Below are 26,189 nucleotides of genomic sequence, written 5' to 3'. Positions count from 1 at the left end.
GATAGACTGGGGGAAAAAAACTCTGCTTCAGAAGGCGGCTTGGAGACATCAGAGGGCAGAATAAGCAGCTGGAAGGAGAGCCAACACGGACCCCTGGCTGACTTCCCATCCTCAGTTTATTCTGGGATTATATAAAGAAAACATCTTAAGAAAAAGGAGCTTCACTCCTGGGAACTTGTTTCATTATTCTCTTTTTTTTCTCGCAGCTTTTGAAAGCTCATCTCTCTCTCTTTTCTTTTCTTTTCTTTTCTTTTCTTTTCTTTTTTCTATTCCTAATCTTCTGCCTGCTGGGTCTTGTTCCTGCTCAGACTGCATACATGCCTTCATCTAATTGAAGGATTCTGTAGGAAGGGTTCTCATTAACATGCAAGAAGCCATCAGTGGACTATGAATGCATGTAAAGCCTGGTTATTTCGTGGAGTGATGAAAATCATGTCATCTGTTCCATATCATAACAATTTGTGGGAAGCCACACACACCCCTCCTAGAAGAATGAAATATTTTGGGAAATATTAAAAGGCAGAATATTATATTTCCCTAAATGAGAAATGGAGAACATGTTTTTTTAGAGGGAGAGAGCAGCCCCCACCTTTTCTTAATAGCCCACAGCAGATGTCAGCACTTAAGAGATAAAGAGCTTATAGAGAACTAGATAGCTCTATTCATAAGCAAATACCCTCACCCAAGAGCCAAAACAGGACCAAAGCCATTAAGCCACAATTGGAATTATTGCATCACCCTCAGAGCAGTCTAAACTTCAACCAAACTTAGCTCAGACAAACACCTGGGATTTGTAGTTTGCGTATAGAGCCAGCTATGACCCCTACATGACTCCTGCATGCCCCATGGGAGTCTGACAACAGCCAATAGAATACATGTTCTTGTACAAGAACAGGAAGCTCAAGTGCAAAGCCCAAGAGAAGGTATAATAACTCCTCACTCCCAACCATTTTGGTCAGCTGCACCAGACCCATGTGTTTGGTGGTTCTGTTCATCATTAAACCCTCTTTCCAATCAGCCTCCATGTTTCCAGTGTCTTTCTCCCAGCTTGGAACTGAACCAGATGGATATTTCTTCCCACAATTTATTATAATTGCAACTGAATAGCAGAGCTGAATGTCTTCTTAGAGGTCTTCTAGTCCAAGCCCTTCCTCAAGCCAGAAACCTTATACCATTTAACATATAACAATCATTAGATAGAAACAAGGAACAGTGGAGAATTGAACGAATGGGTTTGGATGGTTGCTATACCTTTTCTTTGATGCTGGGCCAGAATAACCAGTCCCATGATTTTTGTAAACCTCAGGAGGCAATAGTGACTTAAAACTTTGGATTAACCTTTGGACTGATGATCAAATCTCAAGTATACTAAAATTAGCAGAAACAGGATGTAGCCAGGTTCCCACACAAAATATCTCTCTCTCTCTCTCTCTCTCCCTCCCCCCCTCCCCCCCCATTCACTTGTTGAGATTTGCAAAGGACAGAAATGGTCACCATGTATTTATTGTAAGACAAACACTCTTAACATTTGCCCACTGTGCTGGAGAAAATAAATCTAACAAAATGGAGGTTGCATCCTTTTTCCTCCCTATCTTTTGGACAACCTCAGGACCAAATCCAGCTTCTTATTTTTGTATAATTCCATCGGGCACAAATTAACCCACCCTACCTTTCAAAGGCCCTGCAATCCTATCTAAATCAAAGGACAGAAACCTTGCTCATAGTACTAAGCAGCCTCTACAAGGGAATTGCAAGGTAGAAAAGCCATCCTCAATCAGGGAAACTTTCCTGCTGATTTCAACATTTTCTCTCTCTCTGTTAGCATGAACTCCTGCAACTCTGCTATCCTTTTGCCTAGCAAAAGGATAGCAGATACACAGGTACACAGACAAGTTCCTCCCTGACTGCCTCAAACTGACCAACAAATCAAATCCCTCGGACTTCCTGCCTTGTCGCTTTCAACTTCGGTAAAAAGCTTTGCTTTCCATTTATTTTGTTGTAAAAGAGGCACCCAATGAGCGTTGCAATAAATATGGTTCCTTAGAATTGTGCTCAATCCTTCTGAATTTTCTGTAATATTCACCTTCTTGAAATGAGCCAAATACTCCCCCCTGCTTTTTTTTTAAACTGAGAAATGGTTTGATGAATGTGTTGGCATGATATTCTGCTTGATGAAGTACTGTAACATCTATTTCGTGCCTTAACAATTACTATTGCAACTTTTTATCGATTCATTCAAAAATGAAACATTCTTTTTACTTGCCTGTCTTTCCCAGACGATCTCCTTTATTCCCATTCATCTCCCTTGTATATAAGGAATGGCAAGAATAAAGGAATTGATGGAATCTGTATGAATGGCATAAGTGAAGGAAGAGGAAATTGTTTTCAAGAGGCAAAAAAAAAAAAAACAACCCTCTTTCTGCTAAAGTGACTTCTTTAGCAAAAAGCTGAAAATACCATTTAAGAAAGCTGGAAATACTGAACTGCAGAATTCTTTCATGAAAGATGAAAGCAGAGGGTATCTACAAAAGAACAGCACTTTAGCTGGGGAACATTTTAGCTGGGGTGGGAACATTACTTGCCCTCATGGCTCTCAGCGGAGATGATGGTGATGATTGAAACTAATCAAGGAGAGAACCAACCTAGAACTAAGGAGAAATTTCCTGTTAGTGAGAACAATATTAATCAGTGGAACAACTTGCCTCCAGAAGTTGTGGATGTTCCAATACTGGATGTCCATTTGTCTGAAGTGATAAAAGGTTTCCTGTTTGAGCAAGGGGGTTGCCTAGAAGATCTCCAAGATCCCTTCCAACTCTGTTATTCTGTTCCGTAGACCGGAGTTTCTCAACCAAGGCAGCTTGGAGGTGTGTGGACTTCAACTTCTGTAATTCCAAAGAACTTGAAGTCCACGGGTCTTCATGGTTGGCTGGTGAATTCTAGAGCTGAAGTCCACATATCTTCAAAATGCCACGGTTGAGAAACACTTGGTGCGGACTGTGCAGCTGTCACTCCATTAGCAGATTAAAGTCGACAACGTCCCTCACATAAACACATATTTAAAGTAGGACACCTGATTCTGTCTCCGGGGTAGTGAGCTTTCTTGCCAGTCTAAACAGCAGTCAGTGAAATAAGAGGAAGTTGCAAGGTGACTTTCATGAAAAAAATCCAAGCATTCCGGGAAGAAAAAGGCAGCGGTGGTACAATTAGAGCACATACTTCCATCCAGTCCTTTATATGCTGAGGATAATTTTTTGAAATCATGAAACTTTTCTATTCCCAAAGGGTTTAGAACTCTGGAACTGTATATGACTGAAACAGAGCAATGGATCGGTGACCTTGTTGCCCACACTCCCATATACAAGAAGCTTATTTCTTTCACCCCAGAATGCTGAGGGGGGCTTTATATCCTCACATTGGCCTTAATATCCTAGTCTTGTCATTTCAGGACCTTTTCTTCTCAGCTATTGGAGCTGAGCTAAAAGAAATTTATTTGAGGCTGAAAAAGCAAAGGCAACTTAGCTACTCATTCCTATAGGCCTGGTTTTGATTTAAAAATGAAGTCTCTCCCCCCCACCCCACCCTATCTGTAAAAGGGGCAAGACAACTGATTTTTTTAAAAAATTGGTATTTTTGTCCTTTATCTACGCTCAGAAATAAACCTTTAAATGTGATTTGGCATTGTTAGCTAGCCAGTTATTTAAAACTAAAATAACAACCAAAGCCCTGCGGTTGGTATTTGACCCTATCTTTTTTAGAGTGTTTTCGTTTTTTTAAACCTGGCAACCACATAAAAAAAGTTTTAAAATTTTTGGTTCAGAAGAACTGGAAGGCTAGTAGGAATGTCCAACATTGCCAAGTTGAACAGGAAGGATGAGAAACGGGAAAATCTCCCTGCAGCAAAGCCAGACAATTCCAATAGGAATTTTTCTCTATGTCAGTAAGTTGTCATCAGGCTGTGGATTTGAGGATAGACTCATCCAACTATGACCCAGAAAAAACACAGCTAGCCTTGAAGAGATGTAGCATGAGCTATTCTGTTATTTTATGCCTATCCCAGCAACTTGTCGAAAGAAATCTTCATTTGTTTGGCCAAATACTGTATATTCTCCTCAACCGGTCAAGGGAAACAAAATTGTTCTCTCTCTCTGCCATTTCAGCTCTCCTCCCTTCCTATCTAGGAGCAATTCCCTTTCTATTTTCCTCCCACTTTTGAGACTTAGCATCTAAAATAAGAGACTTCACATCACTGGTATGGCCACAGGGGAGATAACAGCTCACAGCAAAGGAGACGAGATTCACTGTGACAAATTCATCTCAATGTCAGAAATATGAGATAACTAATGTATATGAAATGGTCTTTATTAGTCAACTGCTGCAGATAGAGCTTTATTATTATTTCAAACCTAATAATCTTTACTCAGGCTGTGCAAAGAAGAGTCCAGACCAGCAATTTCCTCTTGGAACTGCTATTCTTTCATATTTTACAAACTAGAGTACCCAGATGATAAATATTTTGTGCTGTTCTCCCATATTTTTTTCAGATTTTTTTTTAAATAATGAAACATAACTGTAGTACAGGCAGTAATCTGCTTAAATGGCACAAAACTTTTGAAGCTTTTAAACATCTGTGACCTTTAATTAAAATTGTTCTATTTATGAATGTAACCCATTTCCTATTGAGCACAGGTAGACAATTAGCACAGAATAGCTAATTATGTGTCAATGTAATCACCAGGAATCAAACTTCATTTTATCATTAAAAAAAAAGCTATTTATAGCTCCAACATCTATTTCTGTTCTGACATGGAAAACAGGCTTTGTTACTGATGTCCATTCATCATCACTGTTTCTTCAGGCAATTGTTTACAGCAGAATAGTATTCCTTTATAAAAAGAAGAGGAAAATGATAATCCTACTTCCTGTAGGAAAACAAATGGTCATTTTAATAATACACAGAAATACTGTCCATTAATTAGAGCAAATATATCAATAACCCCTACTTATGCTCAACAGGAAACACTAAGCAGGCTGAACTTGGTAGTAGAGGTTTTTTTTAATTAACATAACTTGAGAACTTTTACTGAGTGTGATCTACATATGAGTAAATGTTGTAGTAGGATGTTGTCCAGGGCTGAATGATATAAAATCATTGTACATGTAGGAACCAGTTTGATATAATGCCAGGCCAGAAAACAGGAGAACATATGTTCCAGTTCCATCTTAGGCATAAAGTCCTTTACGTGACTTGGACCAGTTATTCTCTCTCAGCCTTCGGAAGATGAAGGAAACTACTCTTAAAAATCTTGCCAAGAAAACTGTATGGGCTGACTGAAAACTGTATGGGCACACACAAAATAGTCCATGACTGGAAGCTTTCTTTATTCTATTTCCAGTTAATTGAGGAAAAGCTGAGGCATTATTAAAATAAGCTGGAAGAGAAACAACCCAAATGGCACTTTCCTGAACTGTCATTGGCAGTTTATCAAAACATCAAATGGTAAAGAAGTAATAATGTTTGAAATGGAGTTCCAGTGGGTTGTTTCTATTTAGAGGAAGTCTAATGTTGCAATTTTTAATAATAGAAACACTAGCATAGGAAATGCTGGTGTATCTTTCAGTTTTGTCTGACCTCTTGTGTTCAAGAGGGATTTTCTATTTAATATGTAGGCACTCATTTTTCAATGTATTTTTGGAATGCAAACATTTACCAAACAGATGCAAAAGTATTCCAGAGCTTGGTAAAATCTCAAGAAATTGTCTCTCATTGGAGTTTTTCCCTCCAAGTTCTAAAGTTTTAAATTTAACAGGACTCTTTTTATTCAGTTCAACCTAATGGGATGTGTGTGTGTTTATACATATACATATTATTTATAATTAGAAAGGTGAAAAAAGCTTAGGACTTGCCTGTCCATTTGTTTCTCCAAGAGCAGGATGACTCTCCAAAAATGTAACGGAACAAGATCAAATGTGATGTTGAGAGACACACCATCAGCAATTATGGAGATCAGGGTAGATCAGTTTGGAAGCTGCAGCATCAGTTACTACCGGTGGAAGAAAGCTGCCTCATCTTGGTTTCAAGAAAAGAGTGAACCAAGAGAAGATGGTACAATAGAAAAAAATAACACTGAGAAGAACTCCTTATCTCTTACTTTACTTCAGTCTTCTCCCCATATGACATGTTCAAGTAGACTTAAGCAAAATGATTGACAAAAGAGGAGAGAGATATCCAAGGTAAGTAAAAAGATGGTTGTTATAACTCAGGCAAAATTATCTAGAAGAGTCTTAGAGGAGATTGCAGATCAGGGGTGGGATTCTATTGGTGGGGACCGGTTTGGACAAACCCTTTCCTCCGAAGATCAGCTGCAGCGAACCAGTTCACTGCGACAAGCATGTGGGCCCACCCACCCGCCCTGCTCTTTCCTGTGCTTTATTTCCTTTTTTTAGAGCTCAGCTGATTTGCGGCAGAGCAGTTTGCTGCGCCCCAGCTGTTTTATTCACAGGGACTGCAGTAGAAGGTAATTATTAGAGCTTTTTAAAATGTGGAACACGTGTGACAGAGCATGTGCAAAGCACATGTGTGTGTGCAAAGCACGCGATCACCGAACCGGTTGTTATACTGGTTGAATCCCACCCCTGTTGTAGATGACATATGTGAGCTTTTAGGAAACATGGAGGAACGGGTGCATGGCAGCAGGCAGTGTAATAGGATCGAAGAAAGGTAAACTGAAAACATAGCTATTCTCAGACCTTGGAACCAGAGTAGTAGTTGCAGCCCTGTTTATTTTAGTGTTATTTACAGTATGACTTTGGGACATTTATGACTTGCCTCTTTTGTTCTTACATTTTTATGTAAGCCACCTAGAATGATCTAAAATTGTGTGGCTTCTAAATGAATGAATGAAGAAATCAATGTTATTCCTATCAAAAGGGAAAATGAGTGTCCACACAGCTACAGCCTAGCCATCTTCCACCTGGCAATGATCTGCAACAAATTATTAAGCAGTTAGAATGCCCTGCTTGGCAGAAGGCTGAAAGTAAGTTATCCTAAAACTCATCCCTTTTGATAAAGTGACAAATTTAATTGACCATGGGAATGCGGTGTGGTGGACATAGATTACCTTGGCGTCAGCAAGTTATTGGATGAAATTGCCCATAAGATGACAAAACTTGGGCTTGATTGTGATATTATTTGATGGATATAGGACTGGTTGCACCATCATACCCAAATAATATATTGTCCATCGGTAAGTGGAAGGAAGTGTGGAGTGGTATATGACAGCTCTGTGTTCTTTGACAAAATATTTATATATGACTGGACATGAATGAGGATCTGGTTATCAAACTCACAATTGATGCAAAGATCATGAAAGTGATAGTTAACAGAGATGAAAGTAAGTTTCAGACTGATTTTGACAAGCTATAAACCTGGGCAAAATCCAGTAAGATGAATTCAAAATACATGTGGAAAAGATTTGAGCGTCTTGGTATATCACATGCTGAACATGAGCCAATGTTATGATGCAGCTGTAAAAAACCTTAAATACAATTTTGAACCTCATCAACAGAAGTACCATTTCAGGGTCAAGAGAAAGTATTGATGCTTTATATTCGGTGACCACATCTAGAATATTGTGTTCAATTCTGGGAATTGCATTTTAGGAAGGACATTGATAAACATGATCAGAGGAAGAAAACCAAGATGATAAGGGGACTGAAAGAAAAGGCTCATTTGTTTATTTATTAAGGCATCAGGCTAGAAAATGGGAGACCGTGAGTTCCAGTCCTACCTTAGCTATAAAGCCGGGTGGACTTGGGCCAGTCACTCTGTCTCAGCCCAAATCAAGTGGTGGTATTCTACTCAGGGGTGGGATTCTACCAGTTTGCACCTATTCTCTAGAACTGGTTGTTAACATTCTAAGCAGTTCAGAGAACCGGTTCTTAGAAGAAATTACTGGCCTAATCCTGTAAGGAAGGCAGGAAGGAAACATTCTGGTGTTGTTTACAGAAACTGCCTCTCCATTAACCCTTATTACATTCTTGGCAGGACTAGACTTCCTGTTTCTGGAACTTCTCTGGAGGTTTTTCTCCCTCCTTTGCTGGTACTTTGCTTGTGTGAAGTAACCATTCAAAGTTACAATGGCACTGAAAAAGTGACTTATGACCATTTTTCACACTTACGACTGTTGCAGCATCCCCACGGTCACAAGAGGCCAGGCGAGGAGATGCGTGCCTTGATGTGAGTGATGTTGAGTTGGCCATGCCCAGCCAGTCACACGACCACCAAGCCATGCCCACCAATTAAGCCACGCCCACAGAACCGATGGTAAAAAAATTGAATCCCACCCCTGATTCTACCGGTTCGGCCCGGTTCTGCCGAGTCGGTAGCAGCGATGAGCAGCAGAGACCAAACAGGTTCTCTCCACCCCTCTGCTGTTGGGCCCGCCTGGGCTCCCATGCTCACCTTTATCCTCTGAATTTGAAGTGCAGCTGCTTTGAGTGGCACAGCAGAGTGTCGCGCAGCAGCTGCTGGAGCAACTGGGAGAGGGCTGGTTTGCAGGAGGTGAGTTAGAACGCCTCTGCACAAAGTGTGCATTTGCTGCATGCACTACACGCAAAGTGTGTGCATGCACACAAAGCGCACCCACCAAGCCACGCCCACTGAACCGGTGGTAAAAATATTTGAATCCCACCACTGCCCAACTCACTTCCCAGGGGTGGTTATTGTGGGGAAAACAGGATATATTGTGCGGGATAGATTTACTGCCTTATTTGTAAAAATAATAAAGGCAGAATACAAATTAAAAAAATACTGCTATTTTATTAGTGACTCTCTTCTTTAAATTTTTATGGATAGTGTTTTTTGTAATTTTCAAAGGCTGATTGGTTCTCAACAGTTCTTGTGACAATCCTTAGTTGAAATAAAGGAGGGACTTGATAATAGGAAACTGACAAGAAACTGAATCAGAAGATTGATTCTCTAATTCAGTTATTATCAGCTCAAATAGGGGGTTTTATGAAGTGAGCTCTCCCTGTCTGATCACATAAAATCCTTTAAATATGATGAGGCTTCCTTCACTTCTGCAGTGATGCTCCTCTTTTCAAAAATAAAAATAAAAAATAAAATTGCTTCTGGGTTGAGCATTCCTTCCAGCCAACTCTCCTCTTCTATTTTCCAGCTTCATAGAAACCGATCTTCTGAATTGTCTCTGGGGTGATAATGGCCTCATTAAAAGTGAGTAAACTGGGATTTGATCAAATAAATTGTTGGTGTTCCTGGCCCTCCCAGACCTGTAGTCTTTGATATTGTTTAACCTGTTAGAATCAGGTATGCATCTGAGAATACACCTGAACTCACTTTACAAGTGTGCAGCTGCACCCAGCTCAAGTTAGATTGGTAATCCAGCTGCCTCTATCTTCAATAAACTCAGTTCTGGCTATAATAACACATGCCTTAGTTACAAGTAGATGGGACTAATTCAGCATGTTCTTGTAGACAGTAAGGAGGATGACCTTGACAGAGATGTGCAAAAGCTGTTGAGTAGGCAAAAGGTGCTAAAACATTTTTTTTAAGTCCACAATGTCCAGATAACTTTTGGAAGCAGCTCAGACAGGCATCTCCCAATTCCACAGGAGAAGGAAAGGGAGGTGCAGCACAATGAGACTTGCAAGATTCACGTCAACCCAATCAAGTGGACCAGACAATGAAATCAACTCTACAGATATACTAAAACCCCTTTACTGATAGTGGATATAGTAACGGAATCTTGCAAAACTTATTGTGCTACACTTCTTCCTCCTTATATTTCTGTGAATTAGGGAGGTGTCTGTCTGAGTTGTTTCCAAATGTTTTCTGGCTTTCAATTTACTTTGCAAGAATACATGGTCTAGTCAAATTGATATGAACACAACCCGACCACTTTTCCTACACAAAAACCCTCTTCTATGCTTTTCATATGTGCAATGACAAAGTATATCTATTATTTATTATTCAGATCATTGACATACCATGATTTCCCCTTCTCACAAAATTAGTCAAAGCCATTTATAAGATCTAAAAAGCATAAAAACCATAATCTATCATTAACACTATTTTCAACAAGTTTAAAGCAAAATATAAAGTAAGCAGCTAATTAGTATATATATCCTTCATGTTACTCATTGACTGCTTACTTTATTTTATGATTACTTTAAGCTTGTTGAAAATCGTTTTAATATATAGATGTATGATGACTGCTTAGACAAGTCTCTGCAGTCTTCTTGACAAAGTTTTTGGAAGGAGTTTGCCATTACCTGCTTCCTAGGTCTGAGAGAAATGATTTCCAGCTGACTTTGTGCCTAAGGTGAAACCAGAATTCACATTCCTTGGTGCCTTAACTACTATAACAAACATTACATATTTCAAATATTTCTTTAACAATCTAACTACGGTTGGCTAAAATGTGTGACAGGTTCATAAAAAATTACAACCATGTGTTTAATATCAGCACATACATTGATATCAACAGAAATATGTCAGCTTACCAAAATAATATTTTCATGACTACCACTGGGATAATAGATTGGTTAGAAATGACACAAAGCAAGTTGATTATATGGCTTCACAGATTCAAATAAAATTATATGGAAATGGCAGATTGTAGGTTTTTCTTGCTGAACATAAATTATATTGTGCGCCATCTGAAATAAGTAGCTTTTCATACCAAACAATGCTGTGGGCGGAAATCAGCAGCCTACCTTAGAGATCTGAATGCCCAATTTCCACTCATTTTAATTAACTTATTAGATACCTCTGAAAAATCTTAAAGCTCACTGTTTAGTTAGGAATATAAAGAGGGAACAAGACCATGATGTGAGGGGACCAATATTTAGAATGTGGGATTACTGTTGAAAAATAGCATCTGTCTCTTTTAGGTCTCCAATGTTTTATTTTCAGCAAAAATTGTTGCATGACATGCTATTATACTGTAAAGTTTTTCAAACCTTGACAACTATATTCAGGAGAAAGAAGGATTGATTAAAAACTCCTAGGAGGTTTTATTTATTATGTCTGACCAAATAAGAAGGTGATATCTCAAAGAGAGATTTGCAGTATAGATGGGTTGGTTTGGGGTCGGTATAGATAGTATAGGTAGGTTGGGGCCAGAATTCACTCTTGCATCTTTTAAAGACAGCTGGAAATCAATATATTAGGCCTTCATTTTGCCAATTCAGAAATACTGGAATAAAGAGTGTGCTGCCACAGAGAAGGTGAGGCTGGAGCTCTGTTAGTTCTGGTTTCAGAATAGTTCCTCTTCCAAAACAACTAAACCACAATAACTCAGCCATAGTCAGCTCATCTGATCAGGGTGTGGCGAAAAAAGAAAGACCATCCTGGTATAGTGACAAAAAGTGCTGGTTTATACTGGGAACACCCAGGTTCCAATGCACCTTCAACCATGGAAACTCATCTAATCATTTTATGTGAATCTCTCTTTCTCTTCGCACAGGAAAAAAAGTTGGAAATACATTCTATAAAGGGACTCAAGTTACTGCCTGTTCAATTGTCCATCAGTAGGATAACTCTCCCCAAAATTAAGAGTAGTGGACAAAATGTGATGTTGGTGGAAATACACTTGGTAGAAGATTGAAAATGGAAGGTTGAGAGTTGCAAAGAGAAGACATCTGTTTTTTTAAAAAAATCCCCCAATAAGGTAGGGGAGTCAGAATATCCCCAACTTCTCAATTTTAATCTGCATTCTTCCTCCTCCTCCTCCTTCCCAAACACATAACCACTAACACTTGCTATAATCAAGACTTTGGAAAAAATTCTATAAGCTGCAATCTACTTCCTTTCCCTATCTCGTTCATGTAAAAACTAGGGCTAGGGAAATGCACGTAGCACATCATATATAAATATGATTTCCCTATCTTTTATCTTTTCATTCCTGATTTGGAATTTCTATCACAGTATTATAGCTGTAATGGCTGTAAACTGGGGGTGGGGGGGCAATAACTATGGCTGATAGGAGCGGCAATCTAGAAACAGTTGAAATGAAGTTGGCCACCTCTGCTTTAAAAAAAAAAAATCTGAAATACATTTTGTCACTTGAGAATAATAGCAACTGAAGTTGGAAAAAAAAAGTTACATTTATTTCCTCCTGGACTTGTCAGAATCAATTTAAAACTCACCCATGTAAAGAAAATCCCCATGGTATCCAATCCACCACAGAGTTTAAGAGAACTGAATCCCTCTCCTGCTGCATGTATAATTACTCAGTAATTCTTTATTAATAAACTATAGGCACATTTTTAAGCTGAAGGCAAATAGTTCAGTGTAAAGGACAGACTTTTCCACTTACATTTATGAGTCAGGAGAACATCAAAAGAATCTGCCCATCTGGTAGCTTCTTCTGTGGACAGTCTTCTATGGGGGAAAAGGGAAAGTCAAGAGCTACAAAAAATGTCCAAAAATAATTTATTAAAATTCTATAAATTTGATGTGTCCATATTATGTATCTGAAATAATTTGGATAATATTACAGATCAATTAATAGCTTATTCTGCTGTATCAGGAATGGGAAGAAAATAAACAGTAGAGTCACAAAGTTCCAGACTCCCAATTGTTGAACCACAAGAGATGCCCAACTGTTTATAAATGATAAAAGAGTGAATTTCGTGGTGAATTAATTTTGATCTCAGTTCTGAATAAATTCTTGAACTAAACATGGTTTGTTAGGCTATCTCTTCATGAGAAAGTTTTAATGTCTTTGTAGGACATCAGTGGGAAAATGGCCTTGGAAGCATTCAGTCTCTAATAGTAAGAATCCATTGAGACTGTATTATTTCGTTTAGTTTTATAAGGGCCCGTGGTGAAAAAAAGTTTGAGAACCACTGTTTTATGACATTTTGTATTATGCTATAAACTGTTTTGTGATCATTTTTATGTCATATGTTTTATAAAATCTGCCAAATTTCAATTCCACGGGGATCATGGGTCCTGGATTTTGGATGCATTCTGCAAATTAACCCATTTGAAGTAATAAAGCTATAATTGCTATTAAATTGTTTATCAGAATCTCCATACCATTCCCCTTGTAGATATTGGGGCTGTGTGGAGTTGGGGGAGGGGACAATGATGATACATGCATTATGACATCAGTATGAAAATAACAACTTAGATAATCCTATTTATGCAAGTACTTAATTGTAGCACTCACATGAGAGCATTCTTACACACATCTTATCATTACCCTTATGCCCTTCTTCTTGCCAGTTATTGCATTTCTCCTTATCTTGGTAAATTCCTTCACCTTGCCAATTGTCTTGTTAAAAATGGTATACAGGAAGCCAGGATTGCTATAGTAACAAGAAATCTGTAAATATTATTTTTATCCTCACTCATGAAAATCATTAAAGATTCATATTTTTAAAGATTCCTCCTGTGTCTCCTGAAAACGGTCAACCAGTAGGTCTTTGGCAAAAGGTGTGGGGGGGCAGAAAGTGATCGCTCACTGAAAACAAAGGCCCCAACTTACTTCAAAGCCCGAGTTGGTTTGTCCGGAAGGATGGCTGTGAAGTCGCTGCATGAGTCTGACTTCTGAGACAGACAGCCCAGGCGAGTCCTCATCCCTCTGTTTCTGCAGTCGGTCATACACGATAGGGGAGCAAATGGGAGAGAAGGAAAAGGGATAACAATTAACACGAGTGCAAAAGAACACAAGAAGGATCTGTGCTTCTGCAGTCATTGGGTCCATGATTTATCTCCGTATTCTCTGTTCAATACTGGCTGGCCAGATGCTTCCTAAAAGCCCACAAGAAGAGCAAGGAAGTCATGCTATGCTGGCTGCAGAATTCTGGGAGTTTTGAAGTCCGCACATCTTAAAGTTGCAAAGTTTGGAGACCTCTGATCTTGAGGGACATCCGTTGTATGACACCTTAAGCTGCAAAGCTGATAGATATGTTTTACATGTGCTTCACAAAAGCATGTTTACAGTGGTTTTTACTTTAAGCTCTTAGACTTCATCCCTAATGCTTGCTGCAGGTTTTTGATTTTTTATACTATTTCTATTTCTTTTAAAAAAAATTCTGCTTATCTATTTGATCTTTTTATTGTGTATTTTTATAACTGCTTTAAATCTCTGTGGTTTGGGTAAGAGCAAGAGAGAGAGTGATGCATGCACATATATAGCTTTCATGAATAAACCAACCAACTAACCAGAAATTCCACTTAACTACCAGCTTTGTTAACCTAACACTTTCAAAAGGCACCACTTTTCGTCTCCTGGCAACAAATTCCATACATTAGTGACTGAGTAAAAGGATTTTCTTTTTGTCTTTTCTAATTTATTTTACTGCCAATCAATTTCACTGAGATATAATGCTGCAGGGATGGGCTAAAACAGGTCTTAAAAACAATTTCAGGAAGATAGCCTTATAAGTAGGAAGATATATTTGGTGTCTTCTTTCCCATCTGAGAATATGTGGACTATATAGGAAGCCAACCCAGGCACCAAACAAAGCTAATTAGGGTTGGTAAGCTGGCTATGTTTTATAGCTTTGACTTGTCTCCTTCTATTTATAAAACTTGATATATCACTCATTAAAGATAAAGATTTCCCCTGCGTCCAGCTCCTCTAAACCAAGGGAGCCAGCATTCTTGGAAGACATTTCCATGGTCATGTGGCCAGCATGGCTATATGCCGGGCACATGGAATGCTGTTACCTTCCCACCAAAGTGGAAATTTATCTACTCACATTTGCATGCTAGGTTGGCAGGAGGTGGGGCAAGTAATAGGAACTCCCCTCAGATAGACTGCTGAGGAACTAACTATAATGAAGGCAAATATAGCAATTTCTATGTGCTGGTGAGAGCAGAAAGTCCCCTCTTATTGTAGAGACTCTTCTGACTTTTCTAATACTTGAATTGACCAGTAGAAAAGAGCAAAGGCTTGTTCTCCGTTGCTACTCAGAGCAGATGAAATAGACCTGAACTACAGCAAGATAAATTTCAGCTGAATGACAGTAATGCTTTTTAAAATAAGAATATTGGAGAATAGAATGTGGCAATCAAACAAATGAAGCTACGTATCATCTGTTACAGATGGTCTGCCTCTGGTTATCTCTCAAATTTCTTGGCCTAAAAAAAAAAAAAACCTCCAAGCTACTATCACATTTTTCTAGGAAATAACTTAATAGGGGAAGTCAAGCCTACTTGCAAATCATACTTCTGCATGTGTATGTCTGCACTGAACATAGTATCTGCATACACCTCTCTGTACTGTAGCCTACAGGAAACAGAACCCCAATACTATTACTTCCAATAGAGATTTTCTTAAAGAAAGCATTGAAAGAGAGGGAAGGGAAGTGTGCCTTGTATTATACATTGTAAAGAATGCAAAGCATTAAAGAAAACTGGATACAGGGGAAACCAGTTGCTGCCTATTCTAACTTTTCAAAAAGCTGTATGGCTTTTATTAGCCTTGTGTTACATAAATTCTATTGACCAGGAAAACCCTCCTATAGCGGGTGGGTTCAACTTTCATTTTTAAAAACCAACATGGGAGAGAAAATGTTTTATCAGGCTTCTATAAAGTCTAAAACAAAACTTATATTTCAAACTGGTGTTTGAGGACTGAAATGTTAGTAATCCATGGATTATGAGCAATGGATCCAAAGCAGCTCGTTTATGGAAGCCAAGAGATTTATGTAATCGTGACTTTAAAAAACCATGACTTAAAAATGAGGCCAAAATAATTTGAGATTGAATGTATGTCCCGCCAGTATCCCCAAAGCTTGTAGAGAAACGCTAGAAAGAATAAGTGACAGCTCAAGAGAAAACACAGAGACCTACTTTGTATCTCTATTTTAGCTCATAACCAATTAAAATTTTATCAGTGTTCTTTTAAATTATTTTAAAAACCTTAAATGTGCCTTTTTTTTACATCTGGGAGATCCCCCTTGAAGCAGATGGAGCGCCCAAAGCTCTACAATCCAAATTAATTTTCATTTTCAACCCACCCACCCCCGCTCAGTTTTCAGAAATGAATCAACCTTAGAAATAACTCTAAGCAACCCCAGAGAGCAAGATAAGGTTGGAAAGTTTGAGGTTTCTTTTCACTTTCCTCTTTCAGGGGAACCATGCCCACAGTGCTTAAAGTTGAATGGTTGTGATGTGACTATTGATTGCATCTTTATTGAGGCTGAAAGACAGGGTCATAAATGGCCTGTTTTAACAAATGTGACCCAGCCACAGTTCAAGCAGAGGAAGAAAGTGAGAAGAGGCCAAATGGCTTGGTTCCACTTCTCTCATAAAATCCTCAGCTCTTTGTCTTCATAAAATCAAATTTGGTCATCAAATGCAAATGTGAAGAGTGAATAAGGGATCATCTCCATTTATCTCCATGAAACTGAATGTCAAAATATATACTGGTTAAAAAAATATAAATCTGTGCATCTGTCACTGTCTTTTATGCTCCAGAATAACTGGGTAAGGGTTGCATGAAAGGGATCACAATGCAGGGAAACCCAAAGGGAATTTCACACACACACACACGGACACACACACAGACCTCAATATTTCCTCCCCTTATAGACAGTAAAAAAAATGTACATAAAAACCTTCTGGAGCGCAGATCCTATATCAAGGATAGGGAAACTACGAAAACAAAAACAGTGTACAAGTAAACTTGGTTCAGTTCCAGTTGTTCCAGTTGTATGTGGAACATGTGTATAATGTTCCAGTTGTATGTGGTTGAGCATAGCTTCTCAGAAACTCTTCACTTTGTGCTGGACAAAGAAGGGGAAGTTCATATAGGCTACTTTTCCAGGAAACTGGGGCTTTTGTTGTTGAGGAATTCTCATACATTTTTCAACGATCCGCTCAAAAGACCTTGGAAACTGTAGCCTCAAACTGTATCAGCTCTGAAAGATGCCAGATCTCTACAGACCTTTATCTCCTTTCTCTTGACACTCTCCTAGCCTCAAAGGATCTTTTTCTGTTAATTTCATTCTAAAACAGCCTACAAGAGCTTTGTATCACTGCACAGTTAAATATAAAATGACATTTCTCTATGCCATATGGGAAGCTTCTGCAGAAAGCTTTGGCACTGTCTCTGAGATAATTTCACTGTGCCCACATCTCCCTTCTGTTATAAGCATTCTTGGCTAGTTTCTATTTATTGAATATTTTAATGTAATTTTAGAGCAAATCTAAGTGTTGCTGAATAAACTATCTGGCTGGAGCCATACAGCCTGCTCCATAGCATTTAACTCCTTCAAAACAGCAGAAATAGCTTTAGCATTATTTCCAGCACTTGCACCTGTATTTCATCAAATCAGATGAACTAAATCTGTCAAATAAATGTACAGAATACTCACATTCCTTTGTTTAACTAAAGAATTTCAAAATGATAATTATTTCTTCTCCATCATGAAGGCCTATTGTTAGGGTTGTGATACATTTTGAAAGTGACTTAGTTGGCCTTCCATCCAATAATATTCGTTCAACAATTAATTTACATTTAAATACATTTGCACATTGTCAGGTTGCAATACTGAAAAATTTATAAGGTGTTTTAAAAATTGTAAGGAAAAAACTATGACATCAATTTCATATCACCAAAATGGCTTCATAAAGCAGGAATAAGTGAATGTTTAACTCAAAGCAGCATCAGTTAAAATCCATTTTCATCCATGAAAAGTGCAGCTTTAGTCTACCCAGGTATTAGCTTTTAAGAATTCAGCTCTCTGCATTGTCTGCAGATAGATGACAAGTCTGTTCTTTTCTTGCTGGCAAAAAGTATCCTTCAAACTAATACAAGCATTGGCATAATTGCACACCAAGTAACAAATAACAGAATCAGAAGAACCCTCCCAAGCACATTATACTGCATTTACCAGCCAAAAAGATGGGTAAGTTCTAATTCAGTTGTCATCACGGTATGATCTGTTCATTTAACAAAAAAAACAGATGTGTCAATTAATTAATTATATACATAGCCTGCCTTTTCTTTAATAAACTATTTCTGCTTAAAGAACTCTATGAAGTAGGCTAATCTGGGTGAGTGAATCAGGTTTTGAACCCGAATTTCCTTAGTCCTACTTTGGCATAGTGATGACCCAAGGAGGGCATACCCTTTATACAAAGAACTGCATAATATCCTAGTCTAAAGAGGTCACCAAAGGACAAGGTTGCACTAAAGCCGGCTAGTCAGAAAAACAAATGCTGCAAGTGACTCTTATGGAAATGTACCTAATAGAGATTTATTCAAATCCTTGGGTTGCCCTGAATTGGATGACTTCAATATAAAGTTCTCCACCCACCACTTTTGTAGGTAAAGTACTGGAGGAAGCTCAGAATCACTTATTTAAAGCAATTGACATGCAGTACTACAATGCTGGTTAAATTTCTTTGGGGACACAGCAAGGAAACGAAGGAGGCAATGATAGTATGTAGAGAGCTGAGCAAAAATGCAGGAAGCCTCATCTTGGATGGTTATAATATCCAAGGCAGAGAAACAGGAGATCAAAATGTGTGAAGTGGAAAGGGAAAAGAACAGCTGGGGGACAGAGAGAATATTCCCATGAATTTACGACTTCATTTCCAAAAGCGAATGATAGTTGAGCTGGCCCTACTTGAGAAGTTCTGTTACGTAATGAAATACCACATCACCGAGGTCAAATTTGTCTTGATGTACTAACATTCCATTATATTTACAGAAACACTTCTCCCACCTGCAGTCTAAAATGTTCTGCTGTTTTCCCAGCCTATGAAGGTTTTACCCTTTTTCTTTTCTCTCTGTGGATAATCCAGAGTTGAATGTAGGGCAGGGAGTGGGGAGTAGAAAAACACAATCTTTGAAAGTTGACCTTTGGAGTGTCATGTCAAATTCCACAAATGTGGAACTTGTGTGAATGAGTGACAATTGGGTAACTATGCTCGAGAAAGATAAAAATAATCCAAATAGGTGTTTTTCTTAACTGTTGCAGTTGTGTCCACAGCAGTTTTACTATATTGTGTTTATACAATTCCCTTCTAAGGATGGCCAGCAATATATATTCCAGTCAGAATTCAAAACCCCAGGGAAGAAAGACTTCTGTGGCTTTTGATTATTGAAAACAATGATCCTCAGCCAGTGATAAAACATTCCACAAGTGGAATTCAGTAATATGGCGGGACACAATTCAGTTATTAAAAATTTGAATGAAGTCTTTAAAATTATTGCAAAAACCCCTCCAGATTTGGTGTTCTTCTTTGAGCAGTGAGTATATAATCTGAAACTGGGGAAGCTCTTGATGTCTCCCTGGTCATGGTAAGATCGCCTCCTGATTTCCATGGAATTTTCTAGCGCCATTATCCACTGCAGAGAGGCTGGATCCATTAGATGGTCTGCCTCCAGTGTCCGATGGACCCAGATGAGTTTTAGAAAGAGTTAGAGCTTTGGTCTGCTGTATGGTCTATCCAAGCCTTGGTTGCTACTTGGAGTAAGATTGGATCACCTCCATGCAACCTCCCCACCCTTGAGGAGTCTGTCACTTCCCATGACTCACAAAGGAGTAGAGGGAGACAAAATGAAAAATGTCTAGACCACCATTAGCACTTAACAAAAGATGAACTCAGCCAAACATAGGTTAAAGCTATTATTAAGGCCTATCTTGCAGTGATAAGAGTACAAAGCCTCAAGACATTTCAATCCTTACTGTGTCCATATGTTGCTGCCCTGCAACCCTCTTTTGGGTGAGAAAGGTAAAGGGGGGGTTGGTGATCCTCTTGCAGGGGCATACAGAGGAATTTACTCAGTATTTATTGGACAAGTTAGTTGGATTTGTTTATAGTTGGATGTCAACCTTGTTGCAGGTCCAGAGGACATGCTTAGGAAGGAGTCTTGACCAATTACTAGTACCTGGGAACAGTTTGAACTTGTTGGATATGAGAAAGTAGACAGGGCCCTTAGGACTGTGAGTTCATTCACCTCCTCTTTAGATCTATACCCCTCCTATCCTGCTAAAGTGACCCGGGGTATAATGTGAGTGGGTCTAATGGTGGTTAATGAGAGGATTGTTCCTCTACCTCTTAAATGCCTTGGTTTTCCCTTTTACAAGAAACTGTCACTGGAACCCATCATACTGGATAATATCCATCCAATATCTAACCTCCCCTTTGGGGGAAGGTGATTAAGAAGGCGGTTGCTAAGCAGGTTCAGAGGACCTTGGAAGAAGTGGATTATTTGGAACCTTTTCAGTAAGGATTCAGAGCCAAGTAAGGGATGGAAATAGCATTAGTTGCACTTTTGGATGATCTGTGGCTGCGGCAGGTTGTGAGTTCTGCATTCATCCTTGCCCCACTTGATCTCTCTAGGGCTTTCAATACCATCAGCCATGGAATCCTTCTGTATTGTCTCAGAGGATTAAGACTGGGCAGCTCATACTCTACTGGTTCACCTCCTTTCTGTGGGGGTGGATTCTAGACAGTGATGACCGGGGAGAAGCCCCACCTTTGGCCCTCCTATATAGAGGAGGGCCATAGAGTTCAATGTTTTCTCTCCTTCTATTTAACATCCACATGAAACACTGGGTGGGTTCATCCATTGCCTTGGGGTGAGGTATCAGCCAATGATACCCAATTGTATCTCTCCTCCCCTGATGAATTAAGTGATGTCATGAATGTCTTATCCCGTTATCTTTGAGGTTCTCTCCCTGTGCCTTGCAGTTTGTCTATTTTTAATTGTTTATATTATAATTTTTAATAATGGTTTTTAATCTTTTTATAATGACTCTTTTATATATTTGTTGTTTTATTTATTGTATGCTGCCCAGAATAATTTGTTGTGAGATGGGTAGCTATATAAAGTTGATGAATAAGTAACAACAATTTTTTTGTAAGCACATTGGGATATTTTTTTTAAATGGGGCATTTTTTAATCTTGCTGAGACCCAAAGTCTTTGAGTGGTTGCTGAAATTCAAGATACAAAATGCCAACAATTATAGGTTTAAAATCAGTAACAAAATTACAAAGGAAGCTAATAAGTCTTACCTCGGTAAATACAGCTTTCCATTGGAGGTAAGCATGGAATTTCGTTGTAGTTGTCTACAGAATTGCTTCCACAGAAGGTGCTAGTTTTGCTATTTTTCTGTCAATAAAGTTTAAGCTATGGGAAGGTAGGTTACAAGAGAACGAAACTAGTGAACGGAAGAAGAAGTCTCAATTAAGGGTCAGACTGATTTAAGAAGGGCAAGCTACGTTTCTTTACACCAAGGCTGGAGTTCTTCTAAAAAATGCTAAAGAAAAGTTGGCACTGAACGGACCAGTCAAAGAAAGAATGGGAGGAGCGGGACTGGATGTGGTGTTAAAGTTATTAAAAGCTAAAATGATTTCAAATATTCACATGCAGATTTTTCAAGCAAGGAGTAAAACTGAGCATGTATAGAGACAACAAGGCAATATATTGCGTGTGAACGTTGACGAAGACATTTGTCAAAAGGCACTAAAGGAAATGCAATTGCTGAAAGAATAACCTGGAAGTAAACTGATGAGAGTCACAGTAGTAGCTGCTGGCAGAGGGTGCAATTGTGTGTTATCTTTGCAAATTCAGATTTCCAAACCTGTGCTGACAAAAGAAGGAAAGATAGAGGCCTCAGACTTCCATTCTCCTCTTTCTTGCAAATATCCTCATTGTTTGTAAGAACAGTTTGTTTCCAGCTGATCCTGAAGTAGAAATAACCTCCCTGGCAGAGAAGGAGGCACTTCAGTGGGTCATTTGCATAGTTAAACAGACAGGTGGAAAAAGCTTAATGCTACCCACACCTGCTTATTTTCTCCAAGACTTTTTCTAGTGCAATTGAGTCTATTTCAGGTTCCTCGATGCTATTGAGAAGGATAGCACATCCTTGCTCAACCTGGGTGATCTGATGCATGAATATTAATTTGTCACATTCTCTGCACTGGAAAGGATAAGCTAAAGAATTTTACATATCCAGGCTGGAAGAGGCTGGGGCTACATACTGACTTGGTTTGGTCCCGAAAGTCTACTTCCACCATCTCTCTCTTTAGTTCTCATCCAGTAGGTCCATCCTAAAGACCTTTAGTGGCCTGAAGCAAGGGAGATTGTTCCTCCTTCCTGTTCTATGTACAAAATGCAACCCATTTGGCAACGGAATCTTATTTCAACATTAGCACCCTCCACTATGTCTGAGAACAATTTAAAAATATATATATATAAGAGTCAACTGCAAAGCACACCCAGTTCTGTGTTCCTACACTGCCCGTGTCAAATCTCTGCCTCTCAGGCAACATTTACCACTTCAGATGTCCCCTCTGACACAAGAGGCCTCCTGGTCACAACCTGGTCTTTCTTAAGAGGTTATAGGTAAGTCAAGTGGGATGGAATCATCAACCAGATGTACATGAAGATTCTTTTGTATTTTATAATGTTGAATAATGCTTGACATCAAATCCTATCTATCCAAAATTTAAATACAGTCCCAAGCGCAGAACTCTTGCTTTTCTTTGTATGTACTCAGAAAAAAATGTCTTAGTTTGTTTTTGGGTTTAAAAAAAAAACAAATTAAGAATTGGGCTAATGTTGCAGACAGGAATGGCAGACTTGAGATTCTGGGGGGGAGGGAAATGGAAGAGCATTGCAGACATTTTTTAAAGGAGAATAAATAGTATCTCTCATCTGCAGTCTCTTATCTGTAGCCGAGGGCCAATAATAAAGAAGGCAGATACAGAGACAATTTAAGATAAAAGAAATCCCTAGCTTAAATCTCACCTTGGGTTCAAATCCACCAGCAACTTTAGACAAGCTGTGCTTCCTGTAAAAGCAACACAGGGTATCTATCATTGGCCTATCTTTGAGAGTTAGCTTGTTGAGGATTATTGGTAGAGCACGTGTGAAGTGCTTCAAAATGGCCCAAGAAGCACACTAATGAGTTGTTGTGAATGGAACAATATATTGTCTTGTTAGTTGTACCCAATTTAGAATGGATGCAGTTACTCTGTATTTTTAGCAACTCTGCTAGAACGATCCCATAATCTGCCTCCCTTGCTACTCCAAGAGGAAAACAAAGGGTTTTTTTTTTTTTTTTAAAGATGGGCAGCAAAGAAATAATGAGATGGGTTTTCAAGGCAATCAAAAAAAAAAATCTAACATGGGTTCCCAGCGGTTAATTCCAACATCCATTAAAAATCTGATTAAATTAAAATACACACATGCACACACAGAAGCTCATTCCATCTAACCTAATGGGGCAGAGAGCATTACTGGCCAGCAAATGGATTTCTTTAAATCCCCATCCCAACTCCCTGGCTTCATTTCTCTTTAGCTGAAATGAATCATTGCAATTTTGGAAGACCCTTTGAAAGCCTTCGTTAACGCAAACCCAGCTCACCCCCCCCCCGCCCCACCTTAAGCCATTTGGAGCATCCAATGCTGCTTCCTGGATTCCACTGTCAGTGAGAAAAACTGGCCTGACTCTTCTGCCTCCTTTTGTGCTCCAATGCCTGAGCAAGAATTTGACCTTCCCTGCCACGCTGGGTTTGGGTTTGGGGTGGGGGGGTGGCTGGGGAGAGAGACAGTCTTGCTCTTCTCTCTGCAGTATCAGCTTGCAAACATCTCAAACTTTTGCTGAGGTGTCATTTGGTCTCATTTCACCAGTTGGGGGATGGAGGGTGGGGGGAACCTCTTCTGATGCTTCATACCATCCGTATTAATTTCCATTCATCTTTTTCTCTGCTAAACCGTGCCCTATTCGCCAGGATAGGTGAACCATCTCTAGATTTTGTATTATTTCCTCCCCCCCCCTTTTTTTTTTTCTTTTTCTCTCTCCAGCTCCGCCCGGATTCTAGAGGGATTTTAATCTTTTTTTCTGATTTCTCGTTGTAGTAAACAGAATAGATGCAGGGAGAAACCTTTCCAGTGGATTCCAGGTACAGATTTTGAGGACAGTGGAATGAAAAAGAGAGGGAGAATTGCCGGTATTTTCCCATTGAACAAGACCAAGTTGTTAACATTTAAGTCACCCTCCATATTAAAATTCAGTAGGAATTACTCTGTACGGAAAGAAGCATGAAGAATAAAATGATGTAGCAAACATTCCTGCAGAGGGGGGAAAAAAAAATAAAGATAGAAGAACCTATCAAAGGCTGATATATAAGGGAGAGCAAACAATTCAATAGAGATCAGCATCTCAGACAGACAAATAAACCAACGAAGAGGAAAAGATACTCACTGCTTTTGACCTGTCCTGCTCCGGAGATCTTTGCCAAGCGTGTGATCAGACAGGCTCTAGGAAGAGAACAGAGCAATCTCTTAAGCAGGGGCAAAAGCCACAGAGAGAGAGACAGACACACCTCCCAGTTTCCCCCCTCCCAGTATTCCCCCTGAGTAATAGCTCAGCTGAAAGCTCTGATCATCCCGTCTCCATATCACATCCCACAAAACCCCCTAAAGCAATCTAACTGAGCGGGCTTGAGGTCCGGCACTGCAGAGCCAGCTCACATGTTTCCTGGGTGGGATTTGAGAAGTGTCCACCTGATCAGAGCTTTTGGAAGCATCTTCTTTCATCTTGCTCTTTTCTTCTCCACCTGATGGCAAATCTCTTTTGATTCTGCTAAAGGAAGGCTTTGCTCGGAGTATTCAATAAATGCCTGGCTGGCAAACATTTGCGGACTGAAGCGGATTCAAAGAGAAGTTCTCTTCTCCCGTAAGCATTCCAGGCAATTGTTTACCCCAGTCATTAGAATAAAGCATCTCCTTGCAGTGTTTAATGTAAGTCCTTGGTGGATTTAGGGTAAGAGGGGAGATCCATGCAGATTCTAGGCTGGAGCTCAGCAAAGAAGAATAACATCACAGCACCAAAGCCAGGAAAGTCAAATTGCCTCTATTAAATCACAACGAAGGTTTCTCATTGGGTGCAGCTATGTGATCAATGCATAGCCAGTTCTTTATAAAAGGTAAACTAAAGAGAAATGTGTGAATTCCTCCCCAAATTCAGCTTGGTGTTATCTCACATTTCCTCATGCTTCCTCTCGCCTGAATCTCATCATCGGTCCAAATCTCCTGCCAGCTTATGTGCACCTATTTCTCTTCCTTTAAAAAAAAAAAAGAGACTGAAAAGAGTTTTGCTGATGACTCTTTGCAGTAAGTGAATTTCCCAAGGTTTAGCCTTTTTACAAGCCTTTTGGGTTGGCTACCCTACCCACAGTTTGCTTGGTTATTCATTATTTATTTTTGCAATTTCCATTAACTCGGTTCCGAGCAGGCTCTGAAAATAATGCAAAAGTTAAAGGGGTTAAAAAGAAAGAAAAACCCTCAAAACTAATGACAATCCAAGCTTGATGAAACATTTGTTATAGTTAGGTCAAATATTTTATTAGATGATAAAAGGATGTCTTTGCACTGAAGGACTAGCTCTCTTTGACAGTAGATCAACACTCTGATGTACTGCCTGCCAGATTCTATTAACTTCTATGCCAACGTTCTGTGATAAAGCCAGTCTGGTCTAGTGGTGAAGGCACCAGGCTAGACGCCAGGAAACTGGGTTTGAGTCCTGCCTTAGGCATGAAAGCCAACGGAGTGGCTTACGACCAGGCACTCTCTCTCTCTCAGCCCAATTCACGTCACAGGGTTGTTGTGAGGAAATTAGGAGGAGGAGGAAGAGGAAGTATTGTGTACGTTCACAGCCTTAATTTATTTATTAAAATAATAAATGTGGGATATAATAAATACAAATAAATAAATAATGCCCATGACATGCTCTTCAATTCTAAATCTGCCATGAGTCCAATGAAGTTGCATACAGTACCTTCATCTTAGTTAGAACTATAATTGAAGCTTTCTCCTGAAGTCTAGATTGAACAAGCAAGAGCAGAAGGTCAAGATTTGAATGGCAAACATTTTGGTCCTTGAAGAGGAATCATTCAAGTCACTGACACAAAAGTCCTACAGGTAGTACCATAAAACTTCAGATTGGCTTAAACCTCAAATAATTCTCCTAGTTAATATTTTTCAAGTCAAGACTGAATAGCGGCCTCATCCCTCCATTCTGCTGACCAATTGGCAGTGTTGATTCCCTTCTGACTTGCACTGTGCCCAAAGCAAACACTGAGATGTAGCTATTCAGGGTTAAACTTGACTCAAAAATCAATTTTTTTCCTTTAGAGTAATAATACAAGCCTTGAAGCCACAAACAATGTTGTTTTAGATATCTA

At 39.2% G+C, this 26,189-nt stretch overlaps 1 protein-coding gene across 2 annotated transcripts in view; it reads right to left on the bottom strand.

The window, feature by feature from the left end:
- Nucleotides 1-24,839, bottom strand: part of RGS8 (regulator of G protein signaling 8) — a 41,793-nt gene extending 16,954 nt beyond the window's left edge. Inside the window, exons 1-4 of one of the 2 annotated variants that reach the window (XM_026703208.2) lie at nt 24,478-24,839; nt 24,209-24,264; nt 13,515-13,616; nt 12,339-12,403 (exon numbers count right to left, since the gene is read on the bottom strand). In XM_026703208.2, the coding sequence (XP_026558993.2) occupies nt 12,339-12,403; nt 13,515-13,616; nt 24,209-24,264; nt 24,478-24,543 (289 nt within the window). In that variant the 5' untranslated portion in view covers nt 24,544-24,839. The remainder of the gene's footprint in view (nt 1-12,338; nt 12,404-13,514; nt 13,617-24,208; nt 24,265-24,477) is intronic. The other variant, XM_087930445.1, reaches the window with a different exon arrangement.
- Nucleotides 24,840-26,189: the final 1,350 nt, after the last annotated feature.

This window comes from Pseudonaja textilis, chromosome 3, assembly GCF_049901715.1.
Source record: "Pseudonaja textilis isolate UNSWEBS1 chromosome 3, rPseTex1.2, whole genome shotgun sequence".
Classification (NCBI taxonomy): domain Eukaryota; kingdom Metazoa; phylum Chordata; class Lepidosauria; order Squamata; family Elapidae; genus Pseudonaja; species Pseudonaja textilis.
Note: the sequence above shows the minus strand (reverse complement) of the source record. Positions and strands in the feature narration are given on the sequence as shown.